At 46.1% G+C, this 24,546-nt stretch overlaps 1 protein-coding gene and 1 pseudogene across 2 annotated transcripts in view; both read left to right on the forward strand.

Moving 5' to 3' along the window:
• The window catches only part of tbce (tubulin folding cofactor E), a 90,059-nt gene extending 65,852 nt beyond the window's left edge, over nt 1-24,207 (forward strand). For both annotated transcript variants that reach the window (XM_072498499.1, XM_072498500.1), the window contains 4 exons: nt 1,980-2,048; nt 18,112-18,171; nt 19,999-20,090; nt 22,530-24,207. In XM_072498499.1, coding sequence (XP_072354600.1) covers nt 1,980-2,048; nt 18,112-18,171; nt 19,999-20,090; nt 22,530-22,619 — 311 coding nt within the window. In that variant the 3' untranslated portion in view covers nt 22,620-24,207. The remainder of the gene's footprint in view (nt 1-1,979; nt 2,049-18,111; nt 18,172-19,998; nt 20,091-22,529) is intronic.
• LOC140410432 (small ribosomal subunit protein eS8 pseudogene) lies at nt 13,205-13,746 on the forward strand (annotated as a pseudogene).
• Nucleotides 24,208-24,546: the final 339 nt, after the last annotated feature.

Below are 24,546 nucleotides of genomic sequence, written 5' to 3' on the forward strand. Positions count from 1 at the left end.
GTCCATCTTGGTCTTCAACGCTTTGCGCTCTTCAGCCAGCAACGCCATCTCTGCCTCCGGGGAGACAATCCGGTCACTATGGTCAGAGAGTGCCACCCCCACCTTCTGTATCACCTCATCTTGTATCACTATACGGCAGTCCATCTTCTCCAAGGCCCGAATAGGGGCCAAAGTCCCCTCCATTTCTTTCTACAGGTCCTCAGAGACCGCCTGCTGTTGCTTCTTAAATTTGTCCTTCAAGAAGCTAGCCAATGTCTTGGTCGACCACCGAAAGGCCAACGACGCAGCAGAAGCCTCCACCAAGTTCCCGTCCACTGTCGACAATCCCTCCACCAACTTCTGTCTTGAATTGCATTTGCCGGACATTACTTTTGTGAGGGACTCTAGCAAAACTAAGTTGCCCCCAAAACACACCAAAAACGGTGTGAGCAAAAACGGCCATGTGTGTGACTGCTCACCACATAGCTGCCACAGAAATTCCCAGGCAAAATCTTTTTACACACTGTTTTGAGATAAGTTAATCTGGCCACAGTCAAATCTTTAACTGACTGTTTCTCCAGAATCTGTCCACAGACAGATCTAACCTCCCTGTATTGAGAGCACAGCTTCTTGTCTGTTCACATCCCAATCCAAAATTAAACTTTTAAAAACTCAAACCTCAACACCTGACTGCTTCAGCCTGACTCATCATCTTACTGAGCTGACACACTGTCTCTAATTATCCACTCCCCGGGTAATTCTATAAACAAAAATCCATTATCCCAAGGTTCTACAATGTTTTACTTGCACCTTTGGCTCCAAAAAGCCTAGCTGTCTTGCAAACCAGGATTTTTTAAAACACTACTGCAGCAGTCACCACTACTACAGTAAAGTCCCCTAGTCTCAGATGGCCATGGGCTGCTTTCCCCTTTGAGGGGAAGAGCTGACTGGTGGTGATTTAACCTGAGGGTTAACACACCTCAGGCGAGGGGCAAGGTTGGGAAGGCTTCATGAATAACTTCAACCGGTATAGGAATTGAACAGCCGCTGTTGGCCTTGCTCTGCATCACAAACCAGTTGTCTAGCTCAATGGCCCTACACACTAACCCAGGCTTTTAATCCTCACTGCACCTAATACAATATATCTGAAATTTCTACAATTCATCACACAGGGGTTTCTGTAATCTATTAAAACTACAAAAACACAGCAACAGCATAAAGAAAATGTATGTCAACATCATTTATGTTTAAAATGAAATTTTCAAACCAATTTATTTGAAGTATTCATTGGGTGAGGGAGTTTATGTGGCCGAGATGTCAGAATTCGTCAAAGGACAAATTTCATTCCATGTTTGTACTAGCTACAAATAGCGATGCTACAAGTCCCCTCTAGAATAGAGATGATTGGGTAATTGTCCTGTCAATCACACATGGAGCCCAATGCAAGCTTAGTGACTGGGATTAATTTTACGCTTCTAATTTATATTACCGAACTAGCCTCCACTCACTGCGTTTAGTAATAACCAGGCTTTAATTGGGAGTCTTTGCTGTTGTTTTGGACATGAGTTGTTTGTTATCGTTTGTAGAAACTTTATGAATAGACTCTTTGCTGAATAAATAAACCTGTAGGTGTGAGTCCTGCCGTTTGTCCCGCCAAGCCTCCAGCTGTTTGGCGGCGAGGTAGCATCAATACTTACTTTCTTTTGCACACGTTCCACATCACAGAACTTCACCTGATGAAATTCACCAACTCAGTCAATCTTTAGCTTTAACATAAAGAATTTTCTGTTTGAAATTTGGCTATTGATTACTTTTTAGTTTTGAAGTGAGGACAGTAAGTATACAATAGAACAATAGAACATTACAGCGCAGTACAGGCTCTTCGGCCCTCGATGTTGCGCCGATCTGTGAAACCACTCTAACGCCCATCTACACTAATCCATTATCATCCATATGTTTATCCAATGACCATTTATGTTTTCTTTCATTTCCCTGGGCAGAGTTTGGAGCTCCTGAAGTTTCCGAGATGGAACAGCAAAAGTTGTTTGCCCTAAAGGACCAGCTATTAGGTGAGAACACACGCGTCAGAAGTGAGATTTAAAATGTTCCAGAAACCTTGTCTGTTATAAAACAAATGGATACTTCTATGTTACTGACATTGGAAACTTGTTGAAATGTGAGTTAATACATTTTAGTACTATGAATAAGGAGGTCACACACGTTTTGGAAAATATGGGTCTAAATGCGGTAGAAGAGAAGTGAGATCTGGGGTATCAGTACATAATCAGTAAAGTAATTATGCAGTTTAATAACTTCATTGAAAAGACACCAGGGTTCATTTCTAGAGGAACACAATGGAAAAGCAGAGAAATAGCGATCATCTTGTTTTGAACCTTGGTACAGGCACACTTTTTTTAAAAAAAAATTTTTTATTCTCCTTTTTCACATTTTCTCCCAAATTTACACCCAACAATAATCAGTAACAAATGCAATGTCAATCCCCATATCAATAACAACGATCCCATCCTCCTACCAAACCCCAAACATTGGCCCGCATGTTAACATAAATAAATGACAAAAAGGAATCATGAATCACCCATAGTCAACATTAACACACACAGTCCCTCTCCCCCGAACCCTCCCAGCCCTCAAATCCCCCTAATGTTCGATATGATCTAATTCTCGAAAGTGCATAATGAATAACACCCACGAATTGTAGAAACCCTCCGTCCTTCCCCTCAGTTCAAATTTGATCTTTTCAAGCGTCAAGATTTCCAGCAGGTCCCCCCGCCGTGACAGGGCACAGGGTGGAGAGGTTGATCTCCATCCTAACAGGATCCGCCTTCGGGTGATCAACGAGGAAAAGGCTGCAACATCTGCCTCCACGCCGTTTCTAACCCTGGCTGGTCCGACACCCCGAATATGGCCTCCCGAGGGCCCGGGTCCAGTTTCACGTGCACCACTTTAGAGATTACCCTAAACACCTCCTTCCAGTAATCCTCCAGCTTTGGACAGGACCAAAACATATGAACGTGGTTTGCGGCGCCTCCCCCGTAACATTCACACACATCTTCTACCCCCTCAAAGAGCCGGCTCATCCTCGCCCTTGTAAGGTGCTCTCTATACACCACCTTCAGCTGTATCAGCCCCAACCTCGCACACGAGGTGGAGGCGTTCACCCTCCGGAGCACCTCACACCAGAACCCCTCCTCCACGCCCTCTCCCAACTCTTGCTCCCACTTTGCCTTGATCCCTTCTAGCGGTGTCTTCTCCTCCAAAATAGCCCGTAAACCGCCGATACTACCCCCTTCTCCAGTCCCCCCCCGTGGTCAGCACCTCCTCCAGCAATGTGGAAGCCGGCTCTACTGGGAAGCTCTGTATCTCCTTTCTGGCAAAGCCTCGAACCTGCATGTATCTAAACATTTCCCCCTTCTCCAGCCCATACTTCGCTCCCAGCTCCTTCAATCCTGCAAAAGGACCCCCAAGAAATAAATCTTTTAGTGTCCTAATTCCTTTCTCCCCCATCTCTGAAAATTTGGTACAGGCACACTTGAGTACTGTGCAGAGTTCTAGTTTCAGTATTACAAAAAGGATATGGAGACATTGGAAAGGAGCAAAGAAAATGAGACAAGGATGATGCCAGAACTGAGAGGTTATAACTATCAGGAGAGCTTCAGACAGGTTGGGGATCTTTTCTTTACGGAGTCACTGAGTCCCAGTTGCCATTGTGCCTTTACATGTTGTAGTCCAGTGTTTTTCAAACTTTTTTTCGGGGACCCATTTTTACCAACTGGCCAACTTTCGAGTCCCACGCCGGCCGACCTTCGCGACCCATCCGGTTGACATTCGAAACCCACGCCGACCGACTTTCGCGACCCATGCCGGCCGACCTTTACGACCAATGCTGGCCAACCTTCGCGACTCATCCCGGCTGACCATCGCGACCCATGTCGACCGACGTTTGCAACCCATGCCGACCGGCGTTTGCAACCCATGCCAGCCGACCTTCGCGACCCATGCCGGCCGACCTTCACGACCCGTGCCAGCCGGCGTTCACGACCCTTGCCTTCACCGCCCGAACTTCGGGACCCACCATTTTCGCTTACATTTAATGCGACAGGTGAGCCTGCTTAGTCCTCACAATCTCACTTGCTTTGCGACAGGTGAGCCTGCTTAGTCCTCACGATCTCACTTGCTTTGTCATTCAATGTTACATTTCTGTATGGGTTGTTCATCATAGGTCCTGGAGCTCACACCTTTGTCCTATTGTGGATTCTCCTAAACAGCTCACATCACCACTGCTTTCCTGCTGTGGATTCCCCTGAGCCACCCTCTCCAGCCGGTTTAGTTTTGAGATCCTGGCCTGTTTATGTCTCTGGCACTCTCTTCCGTATGACCATAAGACATAGGAGCAGAATTAGGCCACTCGGCCCATCGGTTCTGCTCCGCCATTCAATCATGGCTGATATTTTCTCATCCCCATTCTCCTGCCTTCTCCCCATAATTCCTAATCCCCTTATTAATCAAGAACCTATCTATCTCTGTCTTAAAGACACTCAGTGAATTGGCCTCCACAGCCTTCTGTGGCAGAGTTCCACAGATTCAACACCCTCTGGCTGAAAAAATTCCTCCTCATCTCTGTTTTAAAGGATTGTCCCTTTAATCTGAGATGGTGTCCTCTGGTTCTAGTTTTTCCTACAAATGGAAACATCCTCTCCACGTCCACTCTATCCAGGCCATGCAGTATCTTGTACGTTTCAATAAGATCCCCTCTCATCCTTCTAAACTCACATGTGTACAGACCCAGAGTCGTCAAACGTTCCTCATACGACAAGTTCTTCATTCCAGGAATCATTCTTGTGAACCTCCTCTGGATCCTTTCCAAGGCCAGCACATCCTTCCTTAGATATGGGGCCCAACACTGCTCACAGTACTCCAAATGGAGTCTGACCAGAAGTACATCCCTGGTCTTGTATTCTAGCCCTCTTGACATGAATGCTAACACTGCATTTGCCTTCTTAACTGCCGACTGAACCTGCACATTAACTTTAAGAAAATCGTAAACAAGGACTCCCAAGTCCCTTTGTGCTTCTGCTTTCCGAAGCAATTCCCCATTTAGAAAATAGTCTATGCCTAGATTCCTCCTTCCAAAGTGCATAACTTCACACTTTTCCACATTGTATTTCATTTGCCACTTCATTGCCCACTCTCCTAGCCTGTCCAAATCCTTCTGCAGCCCCCTTGCTTCCTCAATACTACCTGTTCCGCTACAGATCTTTGTATCATCTGCAAACTTAGCAACAGTGCCTTCAGTACCTTCTTCCAGATCATTAATGTATATTGTTAAAAGTTGTGGTCCCAGCACAGATCCCTGAGGCACACCACTAGTCACCGACTGCCATCCTGAAAAAGACCCCTTTATCTCCACTCTTTGCCTTCTGCCAATCAGCTAATCCTCTATCCATGCCAGAATCTTACCCTTAACACCATGTGCTCTTAACTTATTTAACAGTCTCCTATGCGGCACCTTGTCAAAGGCCTTCTGGAAATCTAAATAAATCACCTCCACTGGTTCTCCTTTGTCTAACTTGCTTGTTACCTCCTCAAAGAACTCTAACAGATTTGTTAGACACGACCTCCCTTTGACAAAGCTGTGCTGACTCAGTCCTATTTTACCATGCACTTCCAAGTGCTTTGCGATCTCATCTTTAATAGATTGTAAAATCTTACCAATGACCGAAGTCAGGCTAACCGGCCTATAATTTCCAGTCTTCTGCCTCCCTCCCTTCTTAAACAGTGGTGTTACATTAGCCACCTTCCAGTCCTCTAGGACCCTTCCTGCCTCCAGTGATTCCTGAAAGATCATCACTAATGTCTCCACAATTTCCTCAGCTATCTCTTTTAGGACCCTGGGGTGTAGTCCATCCGGTCCAGGTTATTTATCCACCTGCAGACCTTTCAGTTTCCCCAGAATCTTCTCCTTAGTAATGGTCACTGCACTCACCTCTGCCCCCTGGTTCTCCTGGAGCTCTGGCATCCCACTGGTGTCTTCCACCGTGAAGACTGGTGCAAAGTAACTATTCAGTTCGCCTGCCATTTCTTTGTTTCCTATTATTACTTCTCCAGCCACATTTTCTAGTGGTCCAATGTCTATTTTTGCCTTTCTCTTACCTTTTATATATTGAAAAAATCTCTTCCTATCTTCCTTTATACTACTAGCTAGCTTGCACTCTTACTTCATCTTCTCCCCCCATATTGCTTTTTTAGGTGTTCTCTGGCTCATTTTTAAAGGCTTCCCAATACTCTGGTTTCCCACTAAATCTCGCCACTTTGTATGCTTTTTCCTTAGTCTTTATGCTGTCCTTGACATCCCTCGTCAGCCATGGATGCCTTGTCCTCCCCTTAGCATGTTTCCTCCTCCTTGGGATAAATTTCTGTTGTGCCTCCCTAATAACCTCCAAAAACTCCTGCCATTGCTGTTCCATTGTCTTCCCTGCTGGGCTCCTTCTCCAATCAACTCTGGCCAGCTCCTCCCTCATGTCTTTGTAGTTACTCTATTTAATTGTAATACTGTTGCATCTGATTGCAGCTTCTCCCTCTCAAACTGCAGGGTAAATTCTATCATATTGTGGTCACTGCTCCCTAAGGGTTCCTTCACCTTAAGTTCCCTAATCGAGTCTGCCTCATTACACATCACCAAATCCAGAATTGCCTGTTCCCTAGTAGGCTCTGTCACAAGCTGCTCCAAAAAACCATCTCTTAGACATTCCACAAATTCCATTTCTTGGGATCCACTACCAACCAGATTTTCCCAGTCCACCTGCATATTGAAGTCCCCCATGATTATTGTGATATTGCCTTTTTTACATGCCTTTTTTATCTCCTGATTTATTTTCTACCCCACATCCGGACTACTGCTAGGGGGCCTGTACATAACACCCATCAGGGTCTTTTTACCTTTGCGATTCCTCAACTCTACCCACAGAAATTCTATGCCTTCTGATCCTATATCGCTCCTTGCTATCGATTTAACTTCATTCCTTACTAACAATGCAACCCTGGCCCTTTGCCAATCTGCCTGTCCTTTCGATAGGACACATATCCTTGCATATTTAGATCCCAGCCCTGATCCCCTTGCAGCCACGTCTCTGTGATGCCCACAACATCGTACCGGCCAATTTCAATGTGCGCAACAAGCTCATTTACCTTGTTCCGTATACTGCACGCATTTAGGTACAATACCCTCAGTCCTGCATTGGCCACCTCTCTTTTCACACTCTCCTCGGTCACTGTACCCTGTACTGTGGCCCTTTTTGATTTTTGACTATGGCTTCTCTGCCTTACACTTTCCCCCTTTTTGTTTCTGGCCCCGTTTTACTTCCATTTCAAATTTTACAGTCGTGTTGCTTGTTTGCTGCTGACAAAATGGGGGAATCGCAGTTGCGCCCAGAGCACGTGATGTCAGTGTTCGGGGCGCATGACCTACTCTCTGCCTCGCTTCAGGCAGGAAGACGGCATTGAATCTTAAAAAACCTTCTCCAGGGTCAGTGCGCTGACGTCAGGAGAAGGTGGTGTTTCTCGCTGGGCTCCAGACATGCACACCAATGAGCGGGCACACGTGTAGCCCGCCCACATTCTGAAAGCCGGTCGTGGCCGTCATTTTAAAAACTGGTCGCAGCCGGCAGTTTTAAAAGCCGGCTGCTGCAGCCGTTGCGCATTAATTCCCACAATGGATGGCTCTGCCACCCTACCGATACCTGCCCGCAACCCCAACTTTGAAAATGACTGTTGTAGTAGTCCGAAGCTATGGATAGTAATGGTAGAGGCTTGAACTTTCTTCCCATCACATGGCTGACCAGGAATCTCTCCCGCTCTTACAGTCTACCATTGTCAGATATGTTGGACGGATTTGCACATTGATTTTTTAAATTTTTTAAAAATTCTACATTTTCACATTTTCCTTCAAACATTGACACCCCACCCACAAACAGTAAACGGTAACAAATACAAAATCAATCCCCTTAACAATACCAATGATCCCATTCTCCCACCACCCCAAACAACGGCCCACCTGTCAATATATGCATCCAATAAAACAAACCCTCCCACGGTGGAAACAAAAAATAAAAGAGAAAAAGAAAAAGGAGTCTGAGACCACCCATGGTCACCATTGACCTAAAGAGTCCACTCCCCCCCGCCCCCCCTACACTCATCGCCATCCAGCCTCTGAAAGAGTACCGTACATGATACCCAAGAGTTGTACACCCCCCCCCCCCCACCAAGTCTCCAGCTCCTCCCGTCCACTGCCTCTTGTAAAACTCCTCCTCCCAACCTCGGTTCCTTCCCCCCAACTTTCCACCCCGGCTAGACCACTCGGACCCTGTTCTGCCAGGCTCTGATGGCCGCAGCCCCTCCCCCCACCTCACTCCCGTTCACTGGCCAGCTTAAACAGGCCAGCGTGGAGGCCCCCGCCCGGGTCCCTTTCCCACTTGCCCGGCCCTAGGAAAGCCCAGAGATCCCCTTATAGCACACACACCCCGCATATCCACCTACACTCCAAAGAGCCCTCATTTCGAGTGAAAGTCCCATCACTTCCCTTGTCCAAATATATACAACATTGGCTCCTTTAGCCCCTACACCCGCGCGCAGTGAACAAAAAAGAAGAAAATACAGTCATGAGGTTACATCAGCACATGGCCATTTCTCAGTTCTGCCACAGTCCTTCTGCCTTCACAAACTCCTCCGCTGCTTCCGCCGTTCTAAAATAAAAGTCCCTGAGCTTGTAAGTCACCCTCAGCTTCACTGGATATACAATGCCGCACTGCACCTTTCTAATGTACAGTGCCCTCTTCACCCGGTTGAAGGCAGCCCACCTCCTCGCCAGCTCCACCGTAAAGTCCTGGTATACACGTATACCAGCTCCAGCCCACTGCACCACCCGCTTCTGCTTGGCCCAGCTCAGGACCTTCTCCTTCACACTGTACCTACGGAAGCACAGAGTCACTGCCCTTGGCGGCTCACTCGCCTTTGGTACAGGCCTCCATGACCGATGAGCCCGATCCAGTTCATATCGGGACGGATCCTCCCCCTCCCCCAATAGCTTTGCCAGCATCGCGGCAAAATACTCAGTCGGCTTCGGTCCTTCAACTCCTTCGGGCAGCCCCACAATCCTCAAATTCTGTCGCCTGGATCTGTTTTCCAGGTCTTCCATTTTTCCCCGCAGATCCTTGTTAATGTCCATCACCTTCCGCATCTCCTTCCCCATCGAGGCAAGTTGATCACCGTGCTGCAATAACGTCTCCTCCACTTCCTTCAACGCCTCCCCTTGCTCTCGCACCTCCGCCACTGCGCTCGCCACCGCCGTCATCACCGGGGAAATCGCCTCCTCCACCAGCACACTCAAAACCTCCCTCATCTCCTTCCTCACCGTCCCCATCCATTTCGCAAACTGCTTTTTGAATTCCGCAGCCATCACCTTAGTTATTTCTTCAGCCGTAAGCACTGCGGCCTCCCCTGGTGCTCTAGCCTCCATTTTCTTTACTGACCCCGCGGTGACCTTTCCACTCCCCGATAGACTTTCAGCCGCTTTTTTCACGGCCATTTTTTTGCTGGTCTTCGACATTCCCCTCCTCTGTGCTGTCTCCCGACTTTTACTGCCTTCGCTGGCCCTAGGACCGGGCGTTAACCCCCGACAATGCCGTTCCCGAACGGGAGCCCTCCAACGCGTGGCTGCCTCCCGCCCGCCGTCACCGGAAGTGCCCGGATTTGCACATTGATACTTGACTTTTTGACTGTGTATGGACATTCTTTTCTTGGCCGTCAAGTCCTGGCAGGCCTCGGACCCGGAGCATCTGGCTCAGAAGCAGGAATGCAATCCACTGTACCACATGACCTCCATATAAAGGATGGTCACTTATAAATCCAAGAAGGAATTCAGGAAAAATTCCTGAGAGATTGATTAGAATATGGAATTCACTACCACAAGGTGTGGTCAAAGCGAACAGCAAAGATCCATTTCAGCGGAAACTAGACAAATAGATGATCGGGAAAGGAATATGGAGTATACTGATAGGGTTAGGTAAAGAAGGGTGGGAACAGTCTTGTATGGAGTATGAACACTGCAAATGGCCTGTTTCTGTGTTGAACATTTTATATAAATGTACTCTTACTTACATACTTGAAAGTAAAATTTCTTGGTGCACCCTGAGGCACTGCTTCATGTTCTCAATCACTCACCTTTGCTGCAACTACTTAATGATGAACAGCTGGATGTTAAATTTGAAATTCTTCAGCCAGTTAGCAGCCTCCTCATCGGCCTGGTGTAGGGCAGTGAGACCACCACCACTGAAGCACAGGTCCCGCGGACCACTTGTCGATTATACGCACCATGGTTTGCACTTCGCCACAGTTGCACAGGGGTGAATCATGGTGTCCTCAATGGAAGAGATTGTTGCGGCAGAGTCCAACTCCAGGGCAAAGCCTGTTTAGATTGACCCTGTCACCCTGTGGGAGGTCAAGCCAGGAATTTCCAATGTGGGATCATCGCCCAAGTGCTGATTTTGGGCGTGTTGTTGGTGTTGTTCCACAGGTCCGCAGCAGAACTGCCTAGCTCGGGTAGGTCGATCCAGATTGGCTGTCTTGAGATTAGATGTTTGCTGGGTGAATGGGTAATGTCTCCCGCCAGTGACAGATCCAGATTTTTGTGCATCTTTTCTATTGTGGTGGTGCAGTATTGCAGCGCTCAGGGAGCCAATTTGTGTTTGTTAAGCAGATTACTCACGCAATATTCTTCATGGCCTGATTCATCTGGACATCTACCAATTTACAGTGCGCAGGGTTCTTCCAGACAGAAGCACAGTGCTCAGTTACTGAGCAGCAGAGAGCCAAAGAGGAAGTTCTTAAAGTTCCTAAGGATTGTTGTGAGTCTTCAGTTTAGTTGAGACTTTCTGGGAGTGTGGTTCGAAGTTCAGTGTGCGGTCCAAACTTACACCGCGATAGGTAGGTGTAGGGGTGATGTTTGATGCGGCTGCTGTTTACGTAGCGGTCAAGTTCTTGGTGACATCTTGCATTGTCAAGGTTTAGACACATGGTACGGTTTTGACAGCAGTTGGTTTGAGGCTCCAGTTTTGACAGTAGTCAGAGAGTTTGCTAAGATCATTATTAAAAGCACTGTTAATATCCTTGAAATCTCTTGCTTGCTAAGCACAGCAGTTGACATCTGTGTGGATGAACTAGCGGCTGCATGTGGATGGCGGGTTATTTAGGTTCAGGTTGAACAGGGTGGGGGTGAGTACTAATCCTTGAGGTAAGCCATTTCACTGCCTCTTTCATGTGCTGGCTTTGGGCCCCACATGGACTCGGGTGGTATCAACAGCCCATGGTGGTAGGACACTAGAAAGTTTGACCAGTATGCCTTTGTGTCACACAGTGCCATAGGCTGCAGTGAGATCGATGTAGGTGACTTCAATTTTCAGGCACTTTTGAAAGCCATTTTCAATGTGTGTGATGAGGGCAAATGACTGGTATTCTGTGCTGTGTTCCTTACGGAATCCAGCTTGGTCTATGGATAGTGTATCCTCCCCAAGTTGGTTGGATACAATGCAAGATGATCCTCTCTAGAAGCTTATAACGCATGGATAAAAGAGAAACACCCCCTGTGAGTAGCCAAAGTCTTCTGGGGAAACCAATGAGCCTGGAGCAGAACCCTCTACTCCAGCCAGCCCGCCGGATCCATCATCAGATCACGGTGTTCCTTAACGACAGAAGACGACAGCTTTCACCATGTTGGAACTGCTCTCAGGAATCACCTTTGCTGAAGACACTGGTTACAATGGCTGTTATGGTCAGTGTCAAAGGTCTGTTAATTCACCTAAATGACCAGAAAGATCTGTGGGATTGTTTTGTTCTCGGAAGGAAGTTCAAACTGACTGTCACTTAGAAAGAAATGGACTAGTCAGGGACAGTCAGCATGGCTAAGGAAAGGCCATACTGTACAAATTTGGTTGAATTCTTTAAGGAAGTGACAAGGAGGATCGATGAGGGTGGTGCAGTGGATGTTGTCTACATGGATTTTAGTAAGGCATTTGGCAAGGTCCCATGTGGAAGACTGGTCAAAAGGTAAAAGCCCCATGGGATACAGGGTAATGTGGCGAGTTGGATCCAAAGTTAGCTTAGTAACAGGAAACAAAGGGTAATAGTTTATGGTTGCCCTTGCAAATGGAAAGCTGTTTCACGTGGTGTTCCGTAAGACTTGGTTGGGGTCCCTGTTTTTTGTTTTATATATTAATGATTTGGACTTGAATGTGGGAAGCATGGATGGGAAATTTGCAAATGTGGGAAGCATGGTTGGGAAATTTGCAGATGACACAAAAATTGGCCGTGTAGTGGATAGTGTAGAGGATAGCTGTAAACTCCAAAATGATATAAATGACTCTAAACTCTTTTTTAAAGTACCTGGATCTGCACCTGAAAGGGTGCTGCAATCTGAAGGGATATGGGTGCAGGAAAGTGGGATTAGAAAGGGCATCTGAGTGTCTTTGGGTCAGCATGTACAAGAAGGGCCGAATGACCCTCTTCTGTGCTGTATCATTTCTATGGTTCTATGGACTGAGGGAAAACATTGTAGCAACTCTTTCCTTTCACACACTCAGCACAGCCCCAGTGAGGGAGCAGATGAAGTGAGTGGTAAGATGGATCTGGGTAGAGGTAAGAAATAGCAATGGTAAGAAGTCACTTGTGGGAGTAGTTTGTAGACCCCTTAACAGTAGCAACACTGTTGGATGGGGTATACTGGAAGAAATAATGGAGGCTTGTCAGAAAGGTGTAGCAATAATCTTGGGTAACTTTAATCTGCATATTGATTGGATGAATCAGATTGGCAACAGTAGCCTGAAAGGTAAGTTAACAGAGTGTTTTCAGGACAGTTTCTTCAAGCAGCACATTCTAGAACCAACCAGAGAGCAAGCTACTCCAGACCTGTTCATGAGCAACGAGACAGGATTAATTAACAGTCTCACTGCCCTAGGTAGCAGTGATCATAATATGATTGAATTTCACATTCAGTTTGAGGGAGAGAAGAGCATGCCTAAGGTGAATGTTTTAAAGTTAAATAAAAAAGCAATTACAAGAGTATGAAGACAGAGCTGGCTAAAGTGAATAGGGAAATCAGTTTAAGGAGTGGATCAGTAGAGATGTAAAGGCAGCTCTTTGCAATCAGCACCTGAAAATGGGCATTTCCCAGAACAATTGGCACAAGCGTTACAAGACTGGAGGTAAAAGGAAGCCATATCGCAAAAAAAAGAAAGTATGAAATTGAGCGTCCTCCTGCAAATACGAAGATTGGACCACACGTATTCACACCGTGAGAGTCCATGGTGGAAATGAGAATTATCGAGCACTAAGGTTGGATGCTGGAAACTTCTCCTCACTGTTCTAATCGACAGAACTCCCTTCCGGCAGTGGTATGAGTCTCACTTTGCCCTTCCCCTTGGCTGGAAGAAGGGTGCTAAGCTGACCCCTGAAGAAGAAGATACTCTGAAGAGGTCGAAGAAAATTCAGAAGAAATATGATGATCGGAGGAAGAATGCAAAAATCAGTTCACTGCTCGAAGAACAATTCCAGCAGGGAAAACTGCTTGCTTAGCAGGGAAAACTGCTTGCTTGCATAGCTTCAAGACCTGGCCAGCGTGGCAAAGTTAATGGCTACGTCCATGAAGGAAAGGAGCTGGAATTCTACCTGAGGAAGATCAGAGCAAATAAAGGCAAATGAACATAGTACCTTGAGGAAACTGTGATTAATAAACCATTTTTCACCAAACAAAAGAGATGCAATGGCAGACATTTAAGGAGATGTTTCAAAAAATTCAGCAAAGATGCATCCCAGTGAGAAAGAAGGATTTTAGGAGAAGGATGTACCACCCGTGGTTAACTAAAGAAGTTAAGGATAACATCAAATTGAAAGAAAATGCGTACAATTCTATGCAAATTAATGGTAGGATAGAAGATTGGACAGAATTTAAAAACCAGAAGACACTAATAATAAAAATTAACAATTAACACCCAATTAGCACTCCCAGAAATACCTGCAAATGAAGAAGTGAAAGGAAGGGAGGAACTTTAAAAAAAATTAGTCATCAGAGAAAGGCTACTGAGAAAAGTATTAGAACCAAAGACTGACGGTCCCCAGAATCTGCTGGCCTGCATCCTAGATTATTTAGCAAAAAGGTAGCTGTGGAGATAGTAGATGCATTCGATCCAAAGGCTGACAGTCCCCAGGATCTGCTAGCCTGCATCCTAGATTATTTTGCAAAAATGTAGCTGTGGAGATAGTAGATATATTGGTTGCAATTTTCCAAAATTCCCTAGATTGGAAAATAGTAAATGTTATTCCTCTGCTCAAGAATGGAGGGAGACAGAAAGCAGGAAACTACAGGCTAGTTAGCCTAGCATCTTAATGGGAAAAATACTCAAATCTATTATTAAGTAGGTTTTAGCAGGGCACTTCAAAAACCTTAATGCAATCAGGCAGAATTGACATGGTTTTGCAAAAGGGAAATAGTGTTTGGCTAATTTATTCGAATTCTTTGAGGATGTTACAAGAAACGTGGATGATGAGGAAACCTGTAGATGTAGTGTACTTGGATATCCAAAAGATCCGACACCAAAGGTTGCTACATAAAATAAGAGCTCATAGTGTTAGGGGTAAAATATTAACCAATCTATCTATGCAAACAGGAAGCAGAGAGTAGGGATAAATGGATCTTTTTCAGCTGTAACTAGGGGAGTGCCACAGGGATCAGTGCCAGGGCCTCAACTATTTATAATCTGTATCAATGGCTTGGATGAAGGGACTGGGTGTACAATTTGCTGATGACACAAAGATAGGTTGAAGAATGAGTTGTGAAGAGGATATAGGGAGTCTGCAAAGGGAGAAAATGAATAGGCAAAATATTGGTAGATGGAGTATAATGTGGGAAAATGTGAACTTGTCCACTTTGGCAGGAAGAATGAGAAACCAGCAAATAATTTAAATTGGCGGTTAGCATTGCCGCCTCACAGCTCTAGGGTCCCAGGTTTAATTCCCACCTTGGGTGACTGTCTGTGCGGCGTCTGCACGTTCTCCCCGTGTCTGCGCGGGTTTCCTCCGGGTGCTCCGGTTTCCTCCCACAGTCCAAAGATGTGCAGGTTAGGTGGATTGGCCATGCTAAATTGCCCCTTGATGTGCAGGTTAGGTTATGGGTTGTTTAGCACAGGGCTAAATCGCTGGCTTTGAAAGCAGACCAAGGCAGGCCAGCAGCACGGTTCGATTCCCGTAACAGCCTCCCCGAGCAGGCGCTGGAATGTGGCGACTAGGGGCTTTTCACAGTAACTTCATTTGAAGCCTACTTGTGACAAGCGATTTTCATTTCATTTTTTTCATTTCATGGGGTTACGGGGATAGGGCGCGGTGGACGGGGGAGTGTAAATGGGTAGCTCATTCAAAAGGGCCGGTGCAGACTTGATGGGCCGAATGGCCTCCTTCTGCACTGTAGGGATTCTATTTCGGTTCTATGTCTGAAAGATTGCAGAACTCTAAGGTACAGAGGAATCTGGATGTCCTGGTGCATGAATCACAAAAGGTTAATATCCAGGTAAAGTAAGTGATGAGGTAGGAAAGCAAATGGAACATTGTTGGATATTGCAAGGGAATGGAATATAAAAATAGGAACATTTTGGTACAGTTGTACACGGCCAGATGAGCACATCTGGACACTGTGTAGTTTTGATCTTATTTAAGAATATGATTGCATTAGAAGCAGTTCAAAGAAGATTTACTCAACTGATTCCTGGGATGACGAGGCTATCTTATTCGGAAAGGTTGGTCAGGTTGGGCCTGATTCTGAGGGGAATTGACCGGATGGATGTTAAAAGGATGTTTCCCATTATGGGAGACTAGAACTAGGGGGAGGAGTTTAAAAATACAGAGGGCAGCATTCTCCGTTTGCCGATGCCAAAATTGTGAAACGCGATTGGGTGGAGAATAGGTTCCGATGCCAAAATCATGGTGGGTGCCGATTTGACGTCAAATCGCGATGATCGATCACCTCAACAATGGCGCCAATGTGTACCGGAACGCGTGTACAGTAGACACCATTTGCATATCATTAGTGGGCCTGACCTGGTATTCTCTGGAACCTCCGCGATTCTCTGCCTCCGATGGGCCGAGATCCCGACGGCGCGGTTTACTTGTGCTTTTAAAAATCATGAAAACCCACCTTGGCCCTTGGTTCTTCAGAGTGACACCAGCCGCATGGGCCACATCAGGAGTGGAGGTGGCCTGCTGTGACACCTGCCCTGCGACCTGGGTCCCTGTTGGCGGCTGCCTTCTGGGGCGACCCGGCCTGGGTGGGCCCGGCTGCTGCTTGAGTGCCTCCGGCTGCTGCTTGGGTGTCCCCTTCTGCCCGTTGCCCACCAGATGCACCAGGAACAGGAGGGGGAAAAGTGCTGCAGTGTTCCGGCGCCTCCCCTGCAGGAGGCACCAGCTCAGACCCCATCACCTCCTCTTCCCTCAGGGTGCCTGATGGGCCCCATGGCTATTCCACAGGACAACGGTGTGAGCGAAGCTATATCTTGAGGCTCTCCCGCCACCTGGCTTTTCCAGTCCTGAAGCCTCACTCTGGTCTCAATCAGGATACGCACGTCGCAGACCATGGAGCACAGGAGGTGGACTATCTCCATCTGGGACTGCACCACATCACCCATTGCCACAACCTTCTGGGCCTGTGTTACATCTGCCAGTGACTGCACCTTCTCCCTCTGGGACTGGACCACCTCCCTCTGTGTCTGCGCCTGCTGTGATTAGGCCCCGCTCAGGAGCGCCGCTGCAATGTCAGGTGGCTCTGGGACATGGTTGCCTGAGAAACGACAAGCCTGTCCTGGGCCTCGGCCAGCGCCTGCACAAAATGCCCCAAGCCTTGGACATGCTGATCGAAAGCCACGACCGTCGCCACTGCGGACGCCATTCGTGAGGTGTTGGTCTGGGTGGCACACATTGTCGGCACCACCTCCTGCTGCTGCACGTGATTGGACTCCTCCAACTGTCCCTCCAGGTGCTGGATGCTCACCGACAACCCCTCATGCAGTCCCTGGCTCTGCGACTGCATCTCCACTATAGATGGGACTGACCGTTCCAGAAGCCTGAAACCCATCTGGACAGCAGCTAGTCCCTGGGGTCGGCCTGCCCTCCAACCACCCGCCCCCTCGGGTGCTCCTACCTCCACCTGCTATACTGGAGCAACTGTGTGGTGCGCACGAGTGTCCCAGGAGCCTCTTCATTAACAAGCCCAAGAGGTAAAAGTCTCTGGGATGGTGGAGGGTGTTGGAGACAGCTGGAAAATCACTCATCCTCCAACCCGAGCTCAGCCAGAAGGCTGGCCGGTCCGGATGGTGTTGCCCACTGCGCTGACGGCCTCTGTCACCTGCACCCAGGCATACATGGCAAACGGCAGAAAGCTTCCTTCTCCGGCCTCTCCACCACCGCGTCCAAGAGGGTCTCCAGCTCGGCTTCAGTAAACCTCGGGGCTGCTCTCCTCGCTGCCATCTTGTTGGCTGGCATGGTGTGTGTGCACAGTGTAATGTGTATATATGGCTGCAGTTTGTCAGCCTCCTGAGTGTCAATCTCAGACCCGGCTAATCCAACACCGTTTCTCATTGGAATCGATTGTGTTCCACGTGGCGCCTCAACGGTCGCTGAATCGGTCCTGGTGCAGCACCAGTTTTTCTGTCGTGAAGGTCGATGAATAATGCTTTGGCAGCAACACTTAGTCTCAGAAACAGAGAATACCGCCCATAGTCTCCAATTTAAGGCAGAGGTGATGAGAATTTTTTTCTCTGAGGGTCATTTGTCTGTCGAATTCTCTTCCGCAGGAGAGCAGTAGAGGCTGGCTCATTGAACGTTTTTAAGACAGGGTGAGATAAATTCTCGATTGACGAGAGTCAAAGGTTATATTGGGGGAGACAGGAAGGTGGAGGCCACAACCAGATCAGCCATAATCGTATCAAACGGCAGAGCAGGCTCAAGGGGCCAAATGCTTCTAATTTATGCTTTTGTTTATATGTAGATTCAATAAAATTGTTTATTAATCTGCCTCAACAGCTTTGACCATTAGGTGCCCAGACAGCCCAGACCAAAAACTCTTAGAGAAGAAACTGCCAGGTAAGAAATTGGTTTCTAATATACATTGCCCTCATTACAGAGTTGGAGGAAGGCACTTAGTATGTTTTATGGCAACATAAAACCCTCTCATATCCAATCTCTGTACCTCCTTCTCTGTAACCATTACTAGCCCTACAACCCTCTTATTATTGTTATCTCCTCCATCGCCTTCAGCCCTTACCATCTCTGTAATTCTCCCCAGTACTACAGCCCTCATTCTTTCTGTAGCTCCTTCCGGACCCTACAACCCTCCCCATCTCAATGACCTCCTTCAGGCCAAGGCCCTTCCTCTCTTTGTGCCTCCTCCAGCCCTACAACTTCCCCCTCATGCACCCCATGCCCTACCACCTTCCGTCTCTCTGAAACCTCCTCCAGCCCTTATAACCCTCCCTCTCTCTGGAACCTCCTCCAATCCTACAGCCTTCCCTCTCTGGAATCTCCACAGTGTAGCACAGTTGCTTCACAGCGCCAGGGTCCCGGGTTCAATTCCAGCTTTGGTCACTGTCTGTGCGGAGTTTGAACATTCTCCCCGTGTGCGTGGGTTTCCTCCGGGTGCTCCGGTTTCCTCCCACATGTCCTGAATGACGTGCTTGTTAGTGAATTGGACATTGTGAAATTTTCCTCTGTGAACACGAACAGGCACCAGAGTGTGACAACTAGGGGCTTTTCACAGTAACTTCATTGCAGTGTTAATGTAAGCCTACTTGTGACAATAATAAAGATTATCTCTGTAACCTCCTCCAGTTCCTCCAACCCCCTACCTCTCTCTGTAAACTCCTTCAGTCCTACAACCTTCCCTCTGTCTGTAACCTCACCAGGCCCTACAACCCTTCATCTCTTTGTAACTTCCTCCAGCCCCTACACCCTCCATCTTTGTAACCTCCTCCAGCCCCTACAACCCTCCATCTCTCTATGACCTCCTCCAGCTTCTATAACCCTCCCTCTCTCTGTAACCTCCTCCAGCTCCTACAACCCTCCCTTTCTGTAACCTCCTCCATCCCCTCCAACCATCCCTCTTTGTAACCTCACTAGGCCCTACAACCCTCCCTCTCTGTAAAGCCTCCATTGCTCAGTAACCTCCAGCCCTACCTCTCTCTGTAATCTCCTTCTGACCTACAACATAGCCTCTCTCTGTAACCTCCTCCAGCTCTACAAGACTCCATTTCTCTGTAACCTCCAGCCGTACAATCCTCCCTCTCTCTCTATAACCTCCAACTCTATAAGCCTCCCCTCTCCATATCCTCCTCCGGCCCTACAAGCTTCTCTTGCTGATATCTGCATTGCTCCAGTTCTACCCTTTAACGCATTCTCGATTTTAATTGTTCCAGCAGGGGTGCTTTCAGTTGTTTACAGCAATTAAGGGCAACCTAGACTAGTGAGTGAGCCGCATGAGTGGCCCTCCAGCGTGCATCTCTCTTCCCTGCCCTTACTTTGCGTTTATATCACTTCAGTCCGGTCGGGGAAAAAACTATGTGGACGGAAATCAGTGGAAGGTGGCAACCCTGCACGTAGGCTGCACTCAGAACGCAGATGGGCTGCATGTGGCCTCTGGGCAACAGGTTGCTCACCACTGGTTTAAGGTCCAAAGCTCTGGCATTTACTTCTTAACCTATCCTCTCTCTCCTTAATATGCCCCTAAAAATCATCTACTTTGACCAAATTTTGTCCTAATATTTCTTTGTATCAAAATTCACCTGATTGTGATCCTGTGAAGCGCTTTGGGACATTTTACAACATTAAAAGTGCTGTATAAATGTAAGATGTTGACTGCAAGTCTTGAAACCTCTTGTTAACAAACAGAAGCTTGTGTTCTATTAACTATTGTAGATTCCATGATCATTCAGAAAGTGAGGGGGCTGCTTCATCGATTGCTCAAAGTCCCAGGTGCTGAACTAAAATTAACATACATCAGCTCAAAGGTGAGTCGTTCCATATTAAAGTGTCAGCAAATTTCACTTGGTTCTTTTATCCATATGATAGTATACAACTGAGATTTGTAAAGGAGTTGGTGCAGACATACACATGCATGGGGACGGGATGGGGCTGGTTTAGCACAGTGGGCTAAACAGTTGGCTTGTAATGCAGAACAATGCCAGCAGCGCGGGTTCAATTCCCGTACCAGGCGCCGGAATGTGGCGACTAGGGGCTTTTCACAGTAGCTTCATTGAAGCCTACTTGTGACAAAAAGCGATTAATATTATTATTAATAAGGGGAAGGACTGCTCTGACAAAATCACAGAGGCAGCACAATTAAGGATTTAATTTCCTTTTCATTCAACATTACATTGCAACAATCCTGTTTACCGAGGTGCAAAAAACAATCTATTCTCATGGAAGATTGACAGTGAGAACAAGGACCGCTGAAGGGACGCTAAAATCCTTTGACTGCAGGCAGTTGACGTAATAGTGCCACCTAAACATCTCACTTAAAGATCTGTGAGATAATAGTAAAGGACATGATAGCAATTTGAACTTTTCTTGACCTGTATTGGACTACATTGAATACATCCCAACAGCCCATAGAGGCCCAGTGTATCTCTGTCTGTCTAAAATCTTTAGTCCTAGTAAGTAAGGGTTTGTTTGAAGACTGAAGCGAAAATATCTTAGATCAGATTTACAATGAAACTTGTAGTTAAGGTTCCTCAGTGGAGTAAGCTTTGTAACAAAAAATTGCCTCCAAAGAGTGATGTCACGCCTTTAGTTACTGAGCCATTGAAGAGTATGAGTATTTGACCCCTGGGATGTGCCGGGTGATCTCAGCCACACAGGTATGGAAGGAAGTGAGGAATAGATCCTCTCTCCATTCACTTGGTGCTGACATTGGTAAATAGCGTCTGCTTGAATGCCCTCCCAGCCTCCTCTCCCCTCAGGACTGACTACTGCTGCAAAGATTCCATACCCTTGCAAGGGACTGTAGGAAAGTTGACAAAGAGGAAAAAGTAATATGGAATATAATAATTGTTTGAAATGTGAGGAAAATGGTGCAGTGCTCCAAACTGAGACTTTATGTCACGAGTAGGGCAGTTGTGCCTTTTCAAAATCTTCCAAATCCAGATTACAGGATTGCAAGTGAGTGGAAACTCGGGGAGAAACATGAACCTGTGACTGGAGTAAAATTCGGAGGTAGTGGAAAATCAGGCAGGAATGAACTGGGCATGGGCAGCAAGGTGATGCAGTGGTTAGCACTGCTGCTTCACAGCCCCGGGTCACTGTCCATGTGAAGTTTGCACATTCTCCCTGTGTCTGCGTGGGTCTCACCCCCACAAAACAAAAAGATGTGCAGGGCAGGTGAATTGGCCACGCTAAATTGCCCTTTAATTGGAAAAAAAATAATTGGATACCCTTTTTAAAAGAAAATTAGTTTCAGGAGTGAACTGGGCAGCACCCCCACACATCACTCAATTTTGTCTTGCTTTGAATTTGCGATTGTCCACTTTCACCCTGTACAATCTGGACCATAACTCCCATAGCCACATGCTGTGACCTAGAGTGAGTTCATTGTGAAGGTGTGGAGGCCAATCACTGAATATTTCAAAGAAGGAAATTTAAAAAAAAAAAAAAAAATTTAGAGTACCCAATTTTTTTTTTCCAATTTAAGGGCAATTTAGCATGCCCAATCCACTTACCCAGCACATCTTTGGGTTTTTGGGGGTGAAACCCACGCAGACACGGGGAGAATGTGCAAACTCCACACGGACAGTGACCCAGGGCCGGGATTCAAACCCGGGTCCTCAGCGCCGCAGTCCCACTGCACCACATGCCGCTCCTTAAAGAAGGAAATTGATAGATTTCTAAACACTAAAGAAATCAAACGGTATGGGGAGCGAGCGGGTATATGGCGTTGAGATGGAGGACCAACTGTGATCATTTTGAATGGCGGAGCTGACTCAAGAGGCAGAATGGCCTATTCCTGCTCCTATTTTCCATGTTTCCATGAAGTAGTGACTGTTGTTGCACTAACTATCACCTAGCCTTACTCTCTGCAAGGTACTAGCAGGTGAAGGTGGTGGAGAATGAGTTGGGGGAAATTGGTGATTTGATAAACATTGGGCAGAAGACAAGTTAGCATGCAGACAGTAGCAGCCAATTTCTGAACCAGAAACAAGATTGCTTGAGTGTGCCTCATTCAGCAAGTAGCAAAACTGAAGCAACACCTTGCAGTGACATCAAATTTTATTTACACTTACCTATCGAGCATTATAAATATTTATAATGGTACAGCAATTAATTATTGATGAAGTAACAAACTAAATTCTGAATGAGAACCTACTCTGAGGGCAATTTGCTGTCCATCCTTTAAATGGATGCACTAAATAATTCCTGTACAGTAGAACTGATCTTTTTATATTTTTTCTTAGATGGACATGGAAATAGATATGGATAATGACCTGAAGCCGCTATCATACTACTCAATAGAGAATGGAGACTGTATATTAGTGCGGTGGTAACTGCATGTGACCAGCACATTATATATATAAAGAATAGGAACCATACTCCGAGCCTTGAGAGAAGATACTTTCAGCATCATCCCAGATGCATGTAATCTCATATGGTACGTGCAGCTTTGGAGGACGTACTTATTTACATCTGTACTTAAAACAATGCAGGCTAGTTACCTGTTGGTGAACAGTGATTTATTTTTGTGCCGGCCTCAAAGCTACAGAGTGTGATGTGGATATTCAAAGTCCACATTATAATTTGCACCCGTGTCAAAACTCTCAGCTTTGTACTTGACTGTTTTTGGTAAAAAACTGAAGTTAAATGTACCTTTGCACAATAAACAGGCCTAACATGCAGTTTATAACATAGTTCTAAAATGAACATGTTCTGTTTAGCAATGGCACCAAATGGTCACTGAAAATCCTAATACAAATATTGAGTGGTTAGCCTCATTCTCCAACAATGTTTGCTCTTTGTACAGTAATGGTTCTGAACCACTATCATTTGAAGTGATCTGAAAGGTTCCGTGTTAAGTGTCTTTTGGTAGTTCTGGGCATTAGGCCTTAATGTTACTGCATTGGACTCTGATTCAGAGACTTAACAAGCATTTTAAGTTCACGTATCTTCTACAGATGAGTTTGGATGATTCTTGTCTAAACATATTTTCCTGTCCCCTATAATCTGAAAGCAGTCCCAGCTATAGTGTGTGCAGCAGAGAAATGGGAGTTTGATGAGGGTATGACAATGCTTGAGAAGGAGAATAATGTTCTACATATTATTGGGGAGAGATGGTTGTAAATCCTGTGTAAAATGAATTTCAATGTAGCACTATCAGAAAGTTCCAGCTGTTTAGGAAGCTTATAGGAATAACAATTGAGTTTGTGAAATGTAACTTTTGCATTGCATTTATCATACATAGTTTTGACAGTTAATGAAATGGATGTTATCACAGTTTTTTAACGTCTATATATCTCTATTTCTGATATCACCACGCTATCCACTCTTTATCTTGAATGAGACTGTGGGACAGCTAACAATTGAGAGGCTGTTGGAATTTTGAGCTGTTAAGAGTGCCTCCTGCCCCTAGAACATTTCAGTGTTGAATGCGTCACCAGAGCCTGATCTCTCGAAAGGTTCCCAATTTCCCTAAGAGCTATGCAGTTAAAACTGAGAAAACATTTTCATCTTGGGGCATTATGACACCCCTCACTTGAACATATGCTGCAAGTAGCTGGAAAAATCTGATTCCCCTACCCTATTGCTTTTGTAGCTATCCTATAGCCTTAAAGTGTTGCCTTAACTCCAAGGTAGGTCAGGGTTAGATCAGAAACATTAATTTGCTTCCTTTCTTCACAAACTCTGCCAGTTTTATTTTATCATCCACCAGGGTTCATCACATCTCAAAATGTATAGAATATTACTCTCCTTTAAAGCTTTGTCTGCTTCCAGAATTTTCCAGAGAGACTCATACACCTTTAGAGTTGTATGTGGTGGGTTACATGAGTTCTAATTACATTTGACATTGGTAAATATCTGTATGAGGAACCTATGCAATTTCCATTCCTCTCACTTTATAATAAAAAGGTTTTTGCTGCAGTCGTGCTTTCCTTCCTCATTAGCTGAACTAAAACAAACTTTAATAACATGGTTCTTTCACAAGGTTCAAGGACGAGTTTTACTAAGTGTTCAACTTATGTGATACAACAAAATGGATAGTTATAAAATTGCCCTCGTGCATATTGTGATTGCTCATACTCATAGGATTCATAGAGGAATGTGATAGGCCTTTGTCTGTAAGGAAATGAATCAATAGCAAGTCTGGTCAAACACCACCACTTTCACAGGGCAGGTAAAGGATATCACCTCTTATGGAAAGAGTTAATACTTATGAATATTAAGGTATTTTGAATGCAACCAGAAGTACAGCAGTCCGTC

Source organism: Scyliorhinus torazame, chromosome 4 (assembly GCF_047496885.1).
Source record: "Scyliorhinus torazame isolate Kashiwa2021f chromosome 4, sScyTor2.1, whole genome shotgun sequence".
NCBI classification, from domain to species: Eukaryota; Metazoa; Chordata; class Chondrichthyes; order Carcharhiniformes; family Scyliorhinidae; genus Scyliorhinus; species Scyliorhinus torazame.